The sequence below is a fragment of the Microtus ochrogaster genome, chromosome 6, assembly GCF_000317375.1.
Source record: "Microtus ochrogaster isolate Prairie Vole_2 chromosome 6, MicOch1.0, whole genome shotgun sequence".
NCBI lineage: Eukaryota > Metazoa > Chordata > Mammalia > Rodentia > Cricetidae > Microtus > Microtus ochrogaster.
Genome location: NC_022013.1, coordinates 2267062 through 2288070, shown reverse-complemented (window position 1 = coordinate 2288070; position 21009 = coordinate 2267062). Strand labels below are relative to the sequence as shown.

Genomic DNA, 21009 nt, shown 5'->3' with positions numbered 1-21009 from the left:
CGTCTCCAGCTGCAGGATAGAAGAGACATCTCCAGCTGCAGGATAGAAGAGACGCCTCCAGCTGCAGGATAGAAGAGACGTCTCCAGCTGCAGGACAGAAGCTAATCTGAGGACCTGACAGCAGCCGCACGGCTAAAACAGCGGCGAGGACAAGAAGATCTAGAGAAAATTCTGTCGTCTTTCAGTAGATGTGAAATATCCTATGTGTCTATCTGATAATAAATAGAATTGCGTTTTCATAACACTAATTTGAAAGCCTAAGGGCAACATACTTCCACAGGACCAGATCAATTCCTGTCATTCAGAATATTATCACAGTCTTTAGTGATCAAGTAAATCTCTCATTGAGGAAACTTGAAGAAAACCAGGAAGTTCCTGAGAATCTAAGTTCTTTAGTGGGTGAGCCCTCCACTGACATTGTACTCTCAGTGCATTAAGTACTAACTGAAAAGAGCACCAATTGAGCGGTCTGGAGGTGTAGCTGAGTGGCAGCGCTCCATCCCAGGATGTGTGAGCCCTTAGCTTCTCACAAACGACAACATCACTGAAAATCCCCTAATGGTTATGCGTTTATTTCATAATTTTCCTAAAATATCTGTATCACATTATTGAGAATATGTAATAATAAAATAATATTAAAGCACTCATTGAAGTGGTGCCTTGACAATATTCTAAAACTTATATGTACTGACTCACAATAGTACAATCTCAGAGAAAATTCTATTTGTCTGTCTTACAGGTGAGAAAAATAATTCCCAAAGCACTTAGGCCAGTTATCTAAAGTTAAACACCAATCATGTGGAGAATTATGGTCATGTCAAGGATGCTTCAACCATGCTGTTGGGTTAAACAGCAAGAAGTTAGGAGCATTAACTACCAAGGACAGTCGTGGAGGACATCGATGGAACTTCAGACAATAGACTCTCTGTGTGTGATAATATGGGCTTGCTGAATCACTGTGCCTCTTGAGTACAGAGCACAATGAATTTGGACATTTCCCAGAACCATTAAAATCAAATTACAGTTCAGTCATCATTCATAAAATTGCTGTCTATAGCCTGTGAACACATTTGGCTCAAGATTTCATATGAATTTTTGATCAACAACTCTTCAAAATTAAATTTTTGTCTATTCTATTGGCCAAAAAGTACATATTATCTAATACATTATATCAACATTATTTTTTGGTTTTGTAATTATATTTACAATGTAATGATAAAAATAATGTATTTCATTATGACCAAATAACTCTGAGTTTGTTCTCAACTTGATGGTGTGTTGATGGTTAGTACTTTAGAATCATATTGTTTATTTCCATTCAAGTGATAGGTATTTTCTGTTGTAGATGAAAGCAAAGGAAATCTAATAAGTGCAAAAGAAAACATTATGATGTTACGGGTGGAATGATGGAAATGGAAAAGGATGAATGATAGGGAGGGAACTTTAGATGGGGAAAGAGACGGGGGAGTAGGGTAGAGGAAGAGTCAGCAGAATAGCTAACATCAAGGATGTTTGAAAAGGCATGTGGAAACTCACTATCCTATCAGCTCCCCACACACCCACCTACACACATGTACACATGTGTGAATATGCACAATATATTTATGTTCATATAAAGTATTTAGTTGAAGTTAACTTACACAGGGGATAGTGCTCCTCCCAGTATCCTAGGTTGTCAAATAGAAAGTTCAGTGCTAGATGTGGGATTCCTTCCCCTGAGTTATTGATTAGGAAAGTCCTAGAAAACCTCAAATAATACTTATTTTTTTTTTAGTTGCCTGCTAGAACTTGATGGTAAGATCCTATGGCTAACGATACTACACATATTGGCTATAAAACATGGAGAAATCAAACTGGTACTGACAAGGAATCTTCCTCCTTGTTGATGAGTTTTTGTAGTACCAGGAGGTGTTCTGTAGTTGGCAGGGAGCTTAGGAAGAAAAGCATCAGCAGTCTTACTCAACTGCCAACACTGTTAACTACAATAATGACCTGTGTGGCAAGACAGTCTCTGGGATGCAATAGTGGCATGAATGTTAAGGGGTTCACAACCACTCTCTGATTAGATTTCCAGCTCACATCACAGGAGGAAACATAAACCTCATACTGAAAATCTTGCCAAGGACCCACAGTTGGGGAACTCTCAGACCCAGATTATTCTGCTAATCAGCCACAGTAAATTCATATATCCCCATCCATACATCAGTTCATCTCTCATACCTCATTGATGAAGATGCCAAATTGATAGTGGTTAATGCTGAAACTCACAATTGATCAAAATGCTTTGAATAAATGTGACTGGAGTGTTCAGCCTCAAATGAGACATCTATATGGCACCCTTCTGTAAGGTTCATGGACATAAGGGGAAGAATTAAGAAGATCATAACAGCCAGAGGTTAAGGAGCATCAGAATGAAACAGTGTTTTCTGGACACGATAGGACCTCTGAGTTCACGAACTCAGAGCAGCAGAGGTGGCTTGTACAAAATCAAGTCACTTAACATCCTAGCAAGGAGGGGAAGGGGCTCCTGAGCAACCACAAGCTAAGGAGCTATGGGTGGCTTTCTTTAAGGGTGTGTTCCTTGGTAGGGAACCAGTCCCAGTGAGAGCCTTATACCATGTAGCTCAGATCATCCTTGTGAGTTGCAAAGATAAATGGAGAGGATATGAGGTGAGGAGGTGAGGAGATGAGGAGGTGGGAGTGAACTTGGAGGCATTATGGGGATGAAGGGGTGAGAGCAACAACGCACATTGTATAAAGTTCTCAAGGAATTAGAAAAAGTACCGCAAACAGTGATGATGCTATTGTTTAAACAATGAAAACTTCAGGGCAGTCATTCTGAGCACAGCCATAAGGGCTGATCCTGTCTTTTGCTATCCAGACACGAAGATAAGGTCTTCAAATGTGCCTGTCACTAGCAAGAATCATACAGTAAATCTTTATTTAAAACCCCTTGTTATTCAAGAAATTTTCAGGTTCAGCATTTCAGTGAAGACATGAAAGCGTGAACGGGTCTGGAGTATTTACAGGCTCCGTTATGTCCCTTTTCTTTTTAAGTCAAGGATATTTTGGTTATATCAAATAGCCAATGTAGCCCTATAATTAAAGTCTCACCAATTCTGAACTTTCTTTTTTTTTTTGCTGATTTTATTTTATTTATTTATTTATTTTTATTTATTTATTTATTAAGGATTTCTGCCTCCTCCCCGCCACCGCCTCCCATTTCCCTCCCCCTCCCCCGATCAAATCCCTCTCCCTCATCAGCTTGAAGAGCAATCAGGGTTCCCTGACCTGTGGGAAGTCCAAGGACCGCCCACCTCCATCCAGGCTTAGTAAGTTGAGCATCCAAACTGCCTAGGCTCCCCCAAAGCCAGTATGTGCAGTAGGATCAAAAACCCATTGCCATTGTTCTTGAGTTCTTATTTGTCCTCATTGTCTGCTATGTTCAGCAAGTCCGGGTTTTATGCTTTTTTCAGACCCAGGCCAGCTGGCCTTGGTGAATTCCAGATAGAACATCCTCATTGTCTCAGTGTGTGGGTGTACCCTTCGCGGTCCTGAGTTCCTTGCTCGTGCTCCCCCTCCTTCTGCTCCTGATTTGGACCTTGAGATTTCTAAGGGTTCTTCTAGGCTAAGAGTTCCATCCACAGGTACCATGATGTACGCTTGGTCCTCCCAGGAGAGTGATGCAGGGTTCTCAGGATCCATTTCACAGTGGATGGAACTCTTAGCCTAGAAGAACCCTTAGAGGCCACATGCAGCAGAATTCTGAACAACCTGGTTTGTGATTATGAATTTTTCAGGGGGAGGCAAAGTGTGGATATGGTCAAACTGCAGGCATTAAAAGTCAATGGGGATGGAGAAAGAAGGTTTTAAAATGGCCAAGGAACAGTGGAGAGAAATCTGGACCTGGAACCAGTCATCCATAGTTGGAAACAGTTCTTTCAAATTAACAGCTAGAAAATGACGTGACTCTATGGAAGTAATTTAAGTCCTCTGAGCACGAATTTCCTGTCCTGTAAAATAAAACGAAGAATCAGGAAGGGCCTTATTATTTGAGGATAATTCAGGTTGGGGAAAATGTCATTTAGAAGTGAGTCTCTTTTAAATGGAAATGAAATTATTTTTAATAAGTACTAAAATGTTTAAATGGGATTCTTTTTCTGGAACCTAGAAGCTTGTAACTGAGTTTACCCAATGTCGAGAGCCATACAGATCATAATTATGACTCTGTGCTCACCATCAGGATAAAGAATAGATCAACCATGCAGGTTCTTACGTAAGTTCCTGATTATACTATGAAAATCCATTTTCCATGAGTGGTACTTGTAGCACGATCATATCGTCTTTGATCTTTCAGTCATTCTTTATGCCTTGGCCTCCTTTGACTCTTCAGTGTGAAGACCAGTCCTTTTAATAATTCATTTGCTGTGCGTCCCCATTCTGCCTATACCTGGTGATTGATTAACACATCCCCTGACCAATGGGAGAATGGCATGCTGACAGAGGAAACCTGTGGGAGGAGCATGGCTTGAGAAGCTCATGAGCATCTTGATGTTATGTAGCATATAGAGTCCTAGAGACCCACATCAAGAAGACTTGGGTGTGGAACATTCAGATGATAAGCTAGCTATATCTCACACTGTAAATGAATATCTCATGGGGGTGTCTACCATATACTGTACACTTGTTCAAGTGTTTATATTTTGAACTTTTGAGATTATAATATAATTAAATTTCTTCTTTCTCTTTACTCCCCTCAAACACCGAAACATCATTATAGCCAACAGTGGTACTGTACTAACTATCAAATTAGTAAGAGTTATTTATTAGGGAAAAATTATATGGCAAGACCTCTAGAGATAAATAAGGCATAAAATACTAGTTTTGAAAACTAAACTGGAAGCAGAAACAGAGCAATCCCAGTATTGGATTTCACATAGAAGTGAAATATATATTGGCCCCACTCAGATTTCCTTTGGACTCAGCAGTTTTCAAACTACATAATAAGGCACTTGCGAGGCGTTTAAAACAAATTTGAAAGACCTCAAAGTTGGCTAAATACTTGTCAAGATTTTTCACACAGAAATGAAATGAATATAAAGATTTCTTTCTTAAAAAAATCTCAAACAGAGAAACAAAACACAGCACTTGACCATTCTGACTGTACAACCAGATGTCAGTGGCCATCATGCCCTGTCCTGCAGCACGCTTCAATAAGAAGTCTACTTGGGCCCAGCCTAGAGTTGCCGAGTTAGCTGTTTGGGATAACTATATACAGTTTTGATGTACTTCAAGAAAATAACATGCGGGATAATGTATGTATATGTAAGTGTTGATGGAGAGAAAACATGAGAATAAAAAAAAAAAAGAGCACTGGGTAACCCCCAACAGCTTGTTGTTGGAAACATCTCAGCTACAGACGCAAAGGCACTGCTGGATGCTTGTGTGCCGAGTGTGTAGTCTTGGAGATATACTGCTACTGCAGCCGCAGCAGGACATGAAGAGGCCTGGGCCTTCAAATATGCTTATGAGTATCTCTATGTTTGTCTCACATTCTAATAAGGAACTATTTCTTCTTAATATGAGCATATACTGTGTGCTTATTGTCATGGAGTGGTCATCCAGAAACTGAGATCTCCAAGGAGCTGGTCAGTTACCACTCAGAAAAGGGGACTGTGACATGAAATTCAGGCTGACACTGGTCTTTATTGATGGGCACCCCAAAGTAGATTATTGCATTAAGTATTTCCACTTTCTTCCCTTACAGATTTAATTTTATTTCTGGTACCCGTTTAATTTACTATTGCTCAATAGTAAACCCTAGCAGACGTCAAGATAAATAAGAAAGAGTCAGGTTCGCCTTGTTAATTTCAATCATGTTTCTCTGTAGTAAGGCATTTTCTAACAAGTGCGTCACTGGTAAAACACTCCTTACTGTCGAGGGAAGGACTCGCTAGTTCATTTGGGCGGCTACCCTGTGTTTTGATGCAGGGTTGGTATGCCTATCCTTATTTATTTGTCTTACTGTCGAGGGAAGGACTCGCTAGTTCATTTGGGCGGCTACCCTGTGTTTTGATGCAGGGTTGGTATGCCTATCCTTATTTGTTTGTCTTACTGTCGAGGGAAGGACTCGCTAGTTCATTTGGGCGGCTACCCTGTGTCTTGATGCAGGGTTGGTATGCCTATCCTTATTTCTTTGTCTTCCTTGTTCTGATTCTGTTCTCTCTCATTCCAACTCTCCAATCTGTATTCCATCAACTTAAGCAAACAAATCCCTTCTCCAGGACCCCAGGCTTGGGATACATCTATTACTAATCTTATTAAAGACACCATTTATTAAAGCGTGGAGACATTACACACTTTCCCAGAATCTTAGTACTGAATACACGATTGCTTCAGTCCAGAAGCATGTGCTTTCCAGTAGATCTCTCCTGGCCCTTGTCATGGGTCTTGGGTGCTAGGATTCAGTTGCTAGGTCTTTTGAGAAAGTTCACTATTACACTTAGCTTTGTCCTCTGAATTCCTATGAATTTTTAACCTGAATTCACATTTTCCTTTAGCAAAAAGTAATTGATGGTAACATATCCGTGCCACTTTCTCCCACTAAAACTCTCTTGTTGTATGAACTCATCCTAAAGAGTCACCAAGAACAGTACAGCTTCATTGCATATGAAACACTCCGTTTCAAGCAGATTCACTTGTACCACAGTGTGATTGAAACTGTACTTCTAACAAGTATCACCTGCAGTTTTTACATTAATTTTAAATGTAGGCATTGCGGAAGATGAATGTGGGATCAGAGCTAATGTCTGACAAGGTGGAGGAATTACAGTGCTGAGTGGTGATTTAACGCCCGCTCTTGGCCCCGCTCTGGGCTTTGTTAGGGAAGAGAGATGTGGGGATGACTCTTCACTCAGAGCTCCACATCTGTAGCCCCAAGGCTTGTTCTCCAGAGAGATTCCTTGGGTCATCTGAAAATTGCTTCAAGGCTCCAGACATCTTTCATCCTAGAGAACATCCAACTTGGGCAAGATAAAGATTGCCGAGGTCGCTGGAGTTTAGATGACTTTGGTCTCAGCCAAGACCATCTGTCTAAGAGAAAGGTTAGTTACTGGAGGAAGCAACAAGACTATTAGAGGTCAAGACAGACCATGGCTTCAGAAGAGGCCTTGGAAAGGAAGATGAATAAATGCTTTTAGATTCTGCTTGGTTGTAAGAGCTCTAGACTTTCCGTGGTAGACTGTGAACATCTGATTTAACTGTTTGCCCACCTATACCAAGGCAAATTGGCATGGCTCTGTAATGTACATGGTGTCAGTTCTGAAATGAAGAGATCCCATAGCATCCAAGGTGAAAGGTCACAGAGAAAAACTTTAGAAATTTTTGAGCTATTCTATCCATTCTTTTCTGGAAAAAAAATCAGGGTCATTAATTTCCTATCTATAATATTAACAGCTGTTATCCTAGTAGATAGATAAGACATTGTATAATATTCAGGAGACTACATTGAGAGGGATTTCTTTATTTTTTTTTAAAAAGAATTGCTAATTCTTTGAGAATTTCATATATTATGTTTTGATAATATTCACCCCCTTTCCTGTTTCTTAAAGCACTAATATGCCCATGTTCCAAACTTAGATTGATTTTCCCTGCTTGTTCTGGAATGTTTAAGTGGATTACAAGAATGTTTATAAAACGGCATAGCATCATACCAGGATCATGTGTATAGGAGGCAACTACAGACTATGACATACAAAGGGCTACTAGCAGAAGAAAAGGATTGTACACAGGTTCAAATGCAGCCTCTGCAATAGACACACCATATCTCTTGCTAGCTATATCGCTGCCTATCACCCAGCTGACATACTGTGTCTCTGTGCTGGCTATGTGTCAAACTGGAAGCACACATCATCCAACCATTATGAAAAATTTACTAAGACATGTCTGGCATTGATAACTGTGTTATTGTTCAATAGGTATTAAAAAACAAAACAAATTGCCCCTCTGATATATCTTCATTCTATAGAATAAAATAGCATGGCCCCCACAAAAGGCAAGTTAGCCTTTCAAAGCTACTTGCTACTGAAAAACCAGCCTCCAAGGTCAAGGTCCTGGGCCTTTGTGCCCAGACTTTCCCATTCTCTTTTGTAGCTTCCTGACCTTCTGTCATAAGAAGCAATTATTCCATATAGTAAATGAGCTTGAATTGTTAGAACTATTAGTCTTGTGCCCAGTCAAAAATTCCACACCAGCCAAATTTTATGCAGATATCAAAGGAAAGGTTACTGATTTGCCTTGACATCTTAAAACATTAAAAAAGAAAGGAAAAGAAAACAATAAGAAAAGTTCTCATGCATTGGAACTCATATAAAATTAGTTTGCTTTTTTTTTCATTGTGGTCTAGAAGAGATGGAAAAATTACAAACCATATGGGAAATTCAAGAAGCAGCTGGATTGTATAGTATAGAAAAATAATATCAACTCACGTACACTGAATGAAAAAACTATAAAATAGATAAAAAAAATCAAGGTCTGGAATTACTAACATTTTTAGAGTCTTATTGGTTAAGTGATAATTATAAATAATTCATGATATGCTAAATATAGGGAGCTCTACATTCCACTGAGCTGCTGAAAACTCAATAGACAAAGAACATGACTAATCCAAAATATTAAGCTCTTCTTACTAGCTTTGATCTTGGAGCGCTCTCTCAAAAGATCCCCCAGTGAAGCTGAGAATCAGCTTCTCCCTAACCTGAAAGAAATTGGATTCAAACCATTCTGACCTTGAAATCCTTAACACAATTAAAAACTATATGACAGACTCCAGGTGTGCGCTAAAGAGGCAGTTCATAAGCTCGGAAGATGCAGCCAGAGCCCATTTCAAAATTTCCCTCAGATCAATGACAGTCTGTGAGTTTGGTGGTGAAGCCTGGCTCCCTGGGCCAACGACGCGGTGAATTCATAAACAGAGGTAATTGTGTGAACTTCTCCCTTTGATACAGCAGTCAGTCCAGAGCTGCAGGTGCCGAAGGCTGACTCTCAGGGAACTCCCTCACCCTCTTTAATGTGACTATGCATGCTTTATCTCATCTTACCTCTCTGTCCCCTGGCCACAATCAGCAGGACAAAAGAGGAGCTCATACAGAAGGCAGATGCTGGCACACTGCTTAGCAAGGCGAGCATGTCTGCAGATGTTTCCCAATGATAGCATGTAACCTTTCCGATTCCAGGAATAAGTTTGTGCTATACAGGACTGCATTTGATGGATACTGATTGTTTTATTGTTTTCGGGCTGGGGCATGACTGAAATACAGAATTTCCACAGTCTGGAAACAAGGAAGAATGATGCCTTAAGGTTGGAGCAGGAAAGGCTGAAATAGTGGGTATATCAGGTGGGGTGTAACCATAACACCATTCCTTCCACACAGTCTGGAAGAAGGTGCTTCAAAAGCCAATGGACCCATATACAATTCCCCGATGTAGTGTGATATTTTACTAATTATTTATCCATCAAATTGAGGCCAGGTTCAAGTATGTATGATTGGAATAATACTCATCTTTATATTTATGTCTGGAGGTTGTAACTGAAGCCTTTAACACAAAGATTGTCAAAAATGCTTGTGAGATTCAGCATTGAGCATCCTGGTGAAGGTGTCACTAGCTTGAAAGGCGGTGGTACACCCTGGCCTTTCCTCTCTGGCATAGATAGCATGCACTGTTCAGTGCTACCCTTTCCCTTCTTTCCTGAAAGAGTCTTTTAATGTTTCATCAATTTTAGTTTTACCATATCACTTAGTATTCCCAATCTGTGTGTTGGTCTCATCACTCATCTTTCTGTTGGGGTACTGGTTTTATGAAGTTCTTCATTTGAGATCTTATCTGTTCCCTGCAGTTTATCCCAAACTCCTGGCAGGGTGCCATGTACTCAGAATGTGTCCACTGAGTAATATACATGATGTAATTTATTTTTCACCTTGACAGTCAGAGGAGACATCATGACATACCAGGATAGTCAGGCATTTGAAGTTTTTGAGATATAAACCTTTTATTTTATTTATTGTTTAAAAACAATCTTTTTTCTTCACTTTACATACCAATCCCAGTTCCCACTACCTCCCCTCCTCCTGCTCCTCTACCTTTCTCCCACCCCACTCCCCATCCACTCCTTAGAGAAGGTAAGGCCTCCATGGGGAGTCAACAAAGTCTGGCACAACCCTTTGGGGCAGGACCAAGCCCCTCCACCTGTACTTTTCTTGTGACCAGAGCAATGACTGAACACAAGCACATTTCGGTTGCTGGCAAGTTTTCCCGATGTCAAGATTGTGGAACGTTCTTGAGCTGTATTTTTTACATCAAGCATTTTAGAACGTAAAGATGTCTACAGATTAAGAATGAACCCCCTCCCCAAGAAATTATCCCATTCATGGAAAGTTAGCTGGAGCCGATGCCTGACTAATTACACATGTGCATGGCTTCAGTTCAGAAAATAGCATGGCTTCAATTCAGAAAACAGCCTTTCTTCTGACAACTTGGATCCTTTGTCTTATTTGTTATTCTGTGGATTTTGGAAAGCTGAGTTTAGGCTGACGCTGGAACCACCTAGACTTCTCCAAACAGGAGCTCGGGCTTTGGAGGTGTTGCGTGGGGGTTTCTAAGAGACATCTGCAGTGTGATGAGTCCTCAGTGTTAGCAGAGCTGCTTGAGAATGAAAAGCGACATTTTAACACCAAGTATTTGCTCTGGGATTCTGCGCATAAAGGTGAAGAGTTGGAATGACATGAAGAGCTGTTATTTCTCAGGGGCTTGTTACAGCCACAGTTAGACTTTTCAGGAAATATAACAAGAAATGTGTATTCTGTCTCCAACTATTTGCTACGTTCTTGGGTGTGGAGAACAAAGGACTTCATTACTTAGGGAGAGAGAAAGGATAACAGCCAGTAGTAGGGGCTGGCTGCCTTTAAGCTCAAGATCCAGGCTTGAACTCTTCTACCCTTGGAGTATGACCTCTTATGGTCTAGAATCAGCTGAACAAGGCCAAATGACAACTGAAATTGTTCCTGAAATCATGTAGTCTGCTGCACTGGACAGGGGAGATTAGCTCATGAATAAGCAGAGCAAGGATGATGTTAGCCTATGGGGAAGATGAACATGGTGACCAGGAGGCAGCAGTGGCAGCGGTGGTGAGAGGTGCTGTGTGAGAGAACATGCCAAGAGTGGATAAAGGACAGTCTGATCCGAACAACACCTGGAACAGCATGTGCTGGAGCAGAGGGGGTGCAGGGCAGCGGAGGCAACGGAGACAATGGAGACAATGTGGGCCTGCTCTCTCCCTTAAGGGCCATTGTCACAAGAGAGCCCATCCTGTAGCTAAGCCCACCGCTGGGCTGAAGAGAGATGACTGTGGAGTTAGGCGTCACTGTGTGAGCAACACTGTCACCTGTGAGGTTTTATCAGCAAGAACTGTCTGCTGCCTGTTTATTTGCAATGAGCTATTCTTCGTCTGGACTGTAAGCTGCAGGAAAGCAGGGAAACCGTCACTGTGTTCCCACAGTGGCACCGAGAAACAAAGCGCATTGGTTTAATAGATAAATGAATGTGTGAGCAACTAGAAGTCAATAGGAGAACACTTGATGGCAGTTGCAGTTTTAAAGTATCACTTAGTTTATGATTAATGTGGATGGAGTTAGGGCTGGAGAGATGGTTCCGTGGTTAAGAGACAAACTGCGCTCACAGAAAACCTAAGATTGTTTCCTGCACCCAAGGAAACTGCTCACAACAATCTGTGACTTCAGCTGCATGAGCTCTGATGCCTTCGTCTGGCCATTGAGGGAACTTGTACTCATGCACAAGACACAAATATCTACATGATTTTAAAAAAGTTTGCAAAAATATTGAGTAAAAGGAAAAATATGAATTATGAAAGGGGCAATAAAGATGATTGAACCTATTGGAGAATTTTGAAAAGTATCCTAGGGGCCTTGGAATCTTCAGTACCGCTGATGGATATGAAGGAGGTAGGAGTTAACAAAAGTGAACACTCCAATAATGCAGCTGCTATGCTGTGTGCACAGGAGACTCTTATGCCAACTTGATACAAAAAGTCCTCTAAGAGAAAGGAACCTCAATTAAGAAAATGCCTCCATGAGATCAGGTTGTAGGCATGACTCTAAGGCCTTTTCTTATTTAGTGATTGATGGGGGAAGGCCCCGTTGTGGGTGGAGCCATCCCTAAACTGGTGGTTCTGGCGTTAAGATGACTATAAGAAAGCAGGCTGATCAAGCCATGAAAAACAAGCCAATAAAGTAGCACCCTTTCATGGTCTCTGCACCAGCTCCTGCCTCTAGGTTCCTGCTCTGTTTGAGTTCTTGCTCTGTCTCCCTTTGTGATGGACAGTGATGTGGAAATGTAAGCCAAATAAATGCTTCCTCCTCCAGTTGCCTTGCTCAGGGTGTTTCATTGCAGCAATAGAAACCCTGACTAGGACGGTGTGTGACTTCCTAAACCTCACATCAAGCCATGAGCAAAGCCCCTGTGTGGTTTAGCACTTCAGCCCTACAAGAAATATCTGAGCTTGGGCAGTTTATGAAGAGAAAAGGCAATATTGCTTCGCAGTGTTAGAGGTTTCGGTCTGGCCAAATTGCACTGGGTACATGTGGCAGACCTTGACAAAGTATGCTTGTGCACATGAGCACTCATGCACACGCATACACACACATTTGTATTATATGTATAATATTATATTAGTTTATTGTATTAATTATAATATTAATTGATAATAAATTATAATATTATACTAACTATATATGATATATGATGATATATTATTGTATTTTATATATATTGAGATAGTAGAGCAACACTGCTGACCTCAGCAAACTTAAATACTTAAAGAGCTGCAGTTTCAACCTGTATGGATCTGACTTTGAAGCACTCCCTCATGGAAGCTGCCTCTCAGGCATGGTTTGGGAAATGTGCAGAACAATCACAATATCCTGATCCTAAAATATAATATTTTGTTTACATTTGTGCAGAAGGTAGTATATTATTACTGCTCTTGTTATCAGAATCTGATTATCATCATCATCATCTGGGATTCCCACACTTTCATTGTGAGTGATGATCTTTGTAAAACAGTCACTGTCCTTCGTTACATTTTCCCAGTGCACATCCTGGTTGCTATTTTCATCTCTGTTCTCTCTGGAATCTTACAGTTCAAGTCTTAGCTCCTATTACAGACTGACTCTGCCTAGCTCCCCATGAAGCCAGGAAAAAGAGTGAATAGCCCCACTTTCCCCATTTGTACTGATTAGAAGGGAGCTCACACAGTAGTCCAGTTTCAGGAGTTCGAGAAAACAGTTTCTGAGTATTGCTGGTAAGCAATAAGGTCCAGATCTTAATGTCTTCTTCTACCTGATCCCATGATTCCTCCAACATGAAGTTCCTTCCTTCTCCTCTGCTTGGTGACTAACCATGGTGTCAAGATCTCTTCCTAGGTTTCTATTCCAAGTTTCTGACATCCATTAGTTGATAAACTGTAACGTTTGAAGACTCTAGTTTATCTTATAATCATTTCATGTTTCTCTTTCACAACACTTTTGCCCTCAGACAAATGTTCTTTTTCTTTAATGTTTCTTTTTTCCTCACTTTATTTTATTAAAAAATAAAACAAACTATCTTCTTTCATTTTACATACCAATCTCAATTCTCACTCTTTCCCCTCCTCCCACTCCCTCCAGCTTTACCCCCTACCCCCCCCCATCCACTCCCCAGAGCGGTCAAGGCACTTTGCTCTGAAGAAGGACCAAGGCCCTCCTCACTATAATCAGGCTGAGCAAGGTACCCATCCAAAGAGAATGGGTTCCAAAAAGCCGGTACAAGCAGCAGGGATAACTTCTGGTACCAGTGGCCCCATAGTTTGCCCCAGCCATATATAACTGTCACCCACATTCAGACCACTTCTTAAATATATCACCAGTAACACAGACACTGAGAGCAAAAATAAATAAGTGAGACCTCCTGAAACTGGGAAATTGTGTAAAGAAAAGGACACAGTCAAAAAGACAAAAAGGCAGCCTACTGAATAGAAAAATATCTTCACCAACCCCACATCAGACAGCGGACTAACCTCCAAAATATATAAAGAACTCAAGAGCTTAAACATCAAAATTCCAAATAATCCAATTTAAAATGGGGTACATAACTAAACAGAGAATTCTTAACAGAAGAATCTCAAATGGCCAAAAGACACTTAAGGAAATGTTTAACATCTTTAGCTATCAGGAAAATGCAACTCAAAATGAATATGAGATACCATCTTACATCAATCAGAATGGCTAAGATCAAAAACATCGGTGCTCTCTTATGCTGGAGAGGATGTGGAGTAAGGGGAACTCTCCTCCATTGCTGGTGTATAGCAAACTTGTACAACCACTCTGGAAAGCAGTAGGCAATTTCTCAGAAAATTAGGAATCTACCTATCTCAGGATCTAGCAATACCACTCTTTGACAAATACCCAAAGTATGCTTGATGTAGGTGGGTCTTCTATCTATCTGTTGCTTTCATTGGTTAATTAATAAAGAAAACTGCTTGGTCTGATAGGTCAGAACATAGATAGGTGGAGAAGACAGAACAGAATGCTCGGAGGAAGAAGGCAGTGAGGCAGTCGCCATGAAGCTCTGGCCCAAGATGGATGTAGGTTAGAATCTTCCTTGTAAGCCACCATCTTGTGGTACTACACAAATTAATAGAAATGGGTTAATCAAGATGTGAGAGTTAGCCAGTAAAAGGCTAGAGCTAATGGGCCAGGCAGTGTTTAAATAAATACAATTTGTGTGTTGTTATTTCGGGTGTAAAGCTAACCATGTGGGAGCCAGACGGGATGAAAAGCAGGCCTGCTCACCTCATCACTACAGATGCTAAATCATACTACAAGGACATTTGTTCAACTATGTCCATAGCAACGTTTTTGTAATAACCAGAACTTTGAAACAACCTAGATTCCCCTCAACTGAAGAATGAATAAAGAAAATGTAGTATATTTACACAATGGAGTACTATTCAGTGGTAAAAAACAATGACATCTTGAAATTTTCATGCAAATGGATGGAACTAGAAAAAAAAAACATCCTGAGTGAGGTAACCCAGACCCAGAAAGATAAGCATGGTATGTACTCACTCATAAATGGATAGTAGCTGTAAAGCAGAGGTTAACAAGCCTATAGTCCATGACTCTAGAGAAGCTATGTAACAATGTGAACCCTAAGAGAAACATATAGATCTCCCTGGGAAGGGGAAATAGACAAGATCTCCCAATACAGACAACTCTTGCCCTACTGGCTGCTTGTTATCTTTCTCTATTTGCCTAGCTTCCTAGAATTATCTGGCATATACATCCCTTGCCACTGTGTATACTTAAACACCAAAGTCTTGAGACCTCAAAGTGTGATTGATAAGCATCCCTGATCACACTCTTCTACATCATCATGGGAAACACTGAGAAGCAGCTGGCCACCAGAAACTTCACTTCCTAACCTTCTTGCTTTGAGTTGGGAACATAGACTAAATTTCCTCTCATAGAACACATAAAGAAGAGAGGTATACCAATTCCAAGGTGGCTCATAAGAACAACCACACTGATGTCACCACTCTGGGAAATGGTGCTGTTAACACTCTATGGTCTCTGTCAACCTATGTGATTGATTAACTCTTTGAAGCAGAAACAAGCCCTTTCTGTACACAGACAGAAACAAGTCTCTAGTCACTGTGTCTAGCTATACTGACACAATACATAGCCTAAAACTCACCATGGCCACACGTTTTCAACTGGCAGAGTTTGGGATCTTCTGACAGGATACTGACTATAGGTTAGCCAGCTCTTCTGTGATTGGCCATGGTTACAAGCTATTTCTTCTACCTGCTGAGCCTGCTGGGCAGCTTAGAGGTCTGTTCTCTGGGTCAGCCTTGGGTCAGCTTCACCTGTTCACTATGGTTTTTGCTAGTTATCAAGCTACTGTTAGTAGTAGAATCAAACAGGGGAAACTGAATACCTCCTTGGCCACAGGTCTGTGAACACGCAGTCCATGTCGTCCATCCCGAGAGCTGACAGTTGACGACACATTCGACCAGACAGGGGATACTCATCCTCTGGGGTTTTTCCAGATTTCGCTGTGGATGCAATGAGATACACCCTCAATACCAAAACCATATCGCTATTCTTTTATGGTCAAGAGTGCCCTTTATTCTGTAATAAACAGCCTCTCCACAGTGTGGTGGGAGAACAAACATTCATTGTCCTAGAAATTGGTAGGCACAGAAATGACTGTTGCTATTTCACTGGTGACATTGGTTAGTCAAAGTTTCTTATTATAGACTCTGAATTCTAGCAGACACTTGACACTCAGTTGTGGGGAAAGTATGAGGCCACATGGCACACAGATTGCCCGTGTTGCTCAGCCACAAGAAAGCAGAAAGACATGTAATCATTTCACCCAGACATCCTGACAATACACAGAGAGATCAAAATTATTACCAAGACTGGTGGTGCACAAAATGGGAACAAAGATAAAATAAGCCATTCATCTGAATCCCTAGATGATCAGCAGGACAATGTAATTACAGCTCTAATCTGGAGACCAATGCACTAGACAGTTTACTTTCTTCTCTGGAATCTGTGTGTAGACAGAATGTGTACATTTTGTTGGGACCAAGGTAGGAGACTTTTCAGTGAGAGAATAAATTACCCAAGAATCAGACAGCAAATACTTAAGTCTGTGCTGTGTGACTCACATGCCGGGTGTATGTTTAATTAAAAAAGCTTTGGCACCCAACACATTTTAAATATTATCAGTACATCTACCCAAAGATAAAATTAGTTACCACAACATGATGAATCCTGGAGTGGGTAGCACAGAAAACACCTTAAAGGAATCTGTGATTATTGGTGTGAAACAGGAGATTAATACTTTAGGACTTCTTTAAATAAATAGTCATTAAATATATGTTTAGTATATACCATTTAGAAAATGAGGAAACTGACTTTTATTAATGAATAATTTACATCTCTCCTTTCATCAGAAGAATATATTTTTTTGCACACATAGGCAGCTCAAAACTAATAGGTAACAAGGTTCATAAACAAAGAGGAGCACAAATAAAACCAGCTACTCAGCTGAAGTGCTACAGTCCAACACTGTGCTCTTGTCAGCTGAAGCACCCTTATGCTGTTTCTCATTCACGCATCGGGAGGGAATGTTGACATCGTGGGGACAGCTCTGAGTTATTCGGTAGAGTTGTAGATAGGCAACTCCTTTCCCGAGGCAGTCAGTGCTTTACAGGCAGAATAAACTAAATTACGTATTTAAGTAAAGCAGTGACACTTGGTCAAGAGTCATCTATTGGGTGAGAGCCATTTTTAGAATCCTACTGGCTGGGGACAGACTGGTCCATAGTCAACATCCTGGATGACATCAGCACATCTGGTTAGGGAGCATATCATGACAACACTTAGGGTTGGGATAGCAGTGGTGAGGAAGTCTTTATTAATTTACTTCCTTCACGCCACAACAACTGAATCAGATCTTTGTTTGCCTGTCAACATGTTATAGACATTGTTGCAGCCACCTGTGATTGCTGGCATCCTATTTCAATCTTGAAGATGGTTTCTGAAATGCCTGCAGTATGTCAGTATTTTTCTTTTTTGTTGAGTTGGCCCTCTAGTGCTGAATTTACATCTGGGAAGGAAAAGCCAGCTTCTTTGGAATGGGTCCAACTGTAGCTTTTCTCCAAATTCGATAAAATTAGATAACTTCAAAATCTCCTCATTTGAAAATTGACATGGAGGTCTTTTGCATAGATTGGGAAGAAAAAAGACAGCTGTACTGTTTATCTGGAAATTATTTGTTGAGAAAGCTGTCAGTGTGTTCTACATCCCGGTGAGCATCCATCTCGTATGATGAAGACATGTTCATCACACACGCAAATGAATCACCCAGTGTAAGCGTTCACACCATAGTCGCAAAGTCACTAACACCAACGATTGTCGGAAAGCAAGCCTGTTTTAAGAAGTTCTTGGAAGCAATGACTCCGTTTCTTACCAGGACCCATTTCTTCAGTGCAAGATGACGTGTCTCCCCTATTTTGAGTAAGTCCAAACCAGTGCCATATCACTGCTGCACAACACCTCTTCAGTCAGTGTCTGGAATGTCTATTAGTTTTTGTGAATGCTGAGGCCTAAAGCTAAGATATCACATCACACACAAGTTACCTGTTCACAGTGGTCCATGCCAACCAGCTTGCCATCACTGCGCACACAGCTCAGCAGGCGAGTCCTCATGCCCTGGCCACAGGAAGCGTTTTCACTCAGCTGGCATGTACTCCACTCTATGGGAAGAGGATCACAAACACTGAGTTTCGAAGGTCTAGACTTGTGAGCCAAGCACAGCCAAGCTCTGATCATCTGTATAGGCTGGAGGGGAGCTCACAAACAATTTTACAGCCTTCCCAAGTAGTTTTGGAAAGTTTTGTCCAACAATTGCGTCAGAGGAAAAACACACAAATGAACCAAAAAATGTACTGAATCAATTTCCTAGAATTTGTCTGTGTGTGTGTGTGTTGTGTGTGTGTGTGTGTTCAAGATAAAACAAAATAAAATGAAAGCCCGAAAGGTTATACCAACCATTTGGTAGGATAGGAAAGACACTAGCCAGAATAATAAAACTAAAGACCAATTTAAGAAAATTATTTATTGTGTATGATTGAGAGAGGAAACAGCTAAGCATGGCAACAACTTTATGTTTGTGACCCATATCCCCAAATCCTTCCAAAGTGGTAGAATTAGGGGGGGGGCAATCTTTTAATGGTGATTGGATCAAGCAGGAGGGAAACTAAGAAGTGGGATTAGCATCTTTGTGAAAGACTCCAGGGAGCTTGTCTGCAGACATCCTTTGAGGGTACTCACAGGTGCCATCTCTGCAGAAGTAAGTGTCACAGGGCTGGCGAGTAGTATTTACAATACAGGACGATAGCCATGCGAGGTGGTTCTGGCCACTTCAACCCCTCCCTTCATACTTAATTCGACTTAAAACAGTGAAGAAAGAAAACTTTTCTTATAGATGTGGGTGCGAAAGATCCTTGACCATGTTAATAAAACCCTCTCCATTTTTTCCTATATCTAAGAGCTTAATAACAAACGTATGGCTAAAGAAAAATCAGTCTTAAAGATACGCTTTTCCAATAAAGCAAAATTCCATTGTATTTCTGAAAAACTGCTATCAAAACCAAAGACCCAAAGGAAAAGGGTGAATCTAGTACGCTGTCATTCACCCATGAAAGAACTAGCCACCTGCATAGAATTTACAAGGTCTTCACCCCGAGGAATCTCAGCGATTCCAACGTGTGTGGAACAGGGAAGGTTTTGGCAAAGGATACTGCTTTGCCTCTGCAGGCATATCGTGGTGTGTTCCTAAGTATTGACTGCTTAGACCTAACATGGTCCTCCATTTGGTGGCATTTTTGCACATCCTACGCTGGGGGAATAGTAGGTGGCAGATGAATGTAATAACAACTCTCTTGTTTTGGGCACTGTCCTGCATGTTCAACCATAGAGGCTAAATAATTCATCTATAGCGATTATTGTTGCCTCTCTAATGTCCATGTCTGGTTAGGCCTCCCTAATTTTTTATTGTCTATGGAAAAAAATATATCATAGATGCAAGTTACAGAAATAATGAAAGGCGTGAGAAAAACCAGACTCTACTGTGGTATCTGTTTAAGCCAAGCTGTTCTTCAGAAATTACGGGTGGATTTGATGTATCCGAATGCCATGAATGGATGTTTGCTTTCAGGAAGGACAATTGGAACTAAGTCCTCAGCCTTTCATGTCCCACACATACATTTTCCTCTCCCTCCCCAGTGCCGGGATGGGGTGCACATGATCAGGGAGCACATGTTGGATTTTCACCATACCCGTGAGGTTGTACTGGAACTGGAAGCAGTTTTCATTGAGGAGACAGGGCCGCGCCTGTGAGTCTTCCCCACAAGTTCTTGAGTTCAGAGAGGGCCTTAGCAGATGTCGAGATCTTCTCTGCATTGCATGAGGGTCACATGACTATGAAAGTCAAGAACAGGCAGACAAGGACACCCAGTGAGTGGTAAATTATACGGTTATAAGTTCACATCAGGCATAGAACAGGGGCAGGGAGGAGACTGAAGAAACAACAATGTGGCCATCATGCCACCTGAAAATGCTGCAGCTTGTGCTTAGGAGAGAAAATGATTTGGTCATGGATGCTGGCTTCCCTTCTGCTTTCATTTCATTTGACAACCAATATATTTTAATCTTTAAATGAAATAAAAAAAGTGACCCCAGTTACTCTAGTTCAACAGAAGTAATCACACAGAATAGTGAAATGAGAAAATTATTTTTAAAAATCCCAGAATAAAAAGCTACACATAAGAATAAAGTTATAAAATTAATTGGATGAACTAGAGCCTTCATTTTATTTGGGAGCTTGCTGCCTGAAGGGGATGAATTGCTATAAGTTTGTCTGAGTCCCTCAAAATAAATGTATAGATGCAAATTCAAACGATTTACACTGCTAGTCTTTATGTCTTTAATACCCTGTTTATTCTTTTAAAAAATTATTAAGGCGTGGTAGATAACAATTTCTACTTATAACCCATGAAATCTTGAAAGAAATCATGTAAAACAGTTTTTCAATAATCATCATGAATACATTCACAGCATGCAGTTCCACATCTAAAACGTCTAGGAAGGGTTAAAGACTAGAAGAATAAAGGTTCTGAACTGTGATCATAAAATCACCATGTTGGTGTCTGAGATGTCATTTTATTTTTACCTTCTTCCTTTAGTCTTTTCTGGTATCATAGTAAGAATACAACCTATACACTGAATCTTGACTGATTCAAAGTGACAGTGTTGGATTACACTGAACTATGGGGTGGAAATCCACACATTTTCTTTTAAAGTTTAGGTAATTGAGCCGGGC

The 21009-nt window shown here is 40.7% G+C and overlaps 1 protein-coding gene across 2 annotated transcripts in view; it reads right to left on the bottom strand.

The window, feature by feature from the left end:
• Positions 1-21009, bottom strand: part of Thsd7b (thrombospondin type 1 domain containing 7B) — an 877985-nt gene that overhangs the window by 25193 nt on the left and 831783 nt on the right. For both annotated transcript variants that reach the window (XM_026779900.1, XM_005348232.3), the window contains 3 exons: positions 19967-20108; positions 18267-18382; positions 16051-16168 (listed from right to left, as the gene is read on the bottom strand). In XM_026779900.1, the coding sequence (XP_026635701.1) occupies positions 16051-16168; positions 18267-18382; positions 19967-20108 (376 nt within the window). The remainder of the gene's footprint in view (positions 1-16050; positions 16169-18266; positions 18383-19966; positions 20109-21009) is intronic.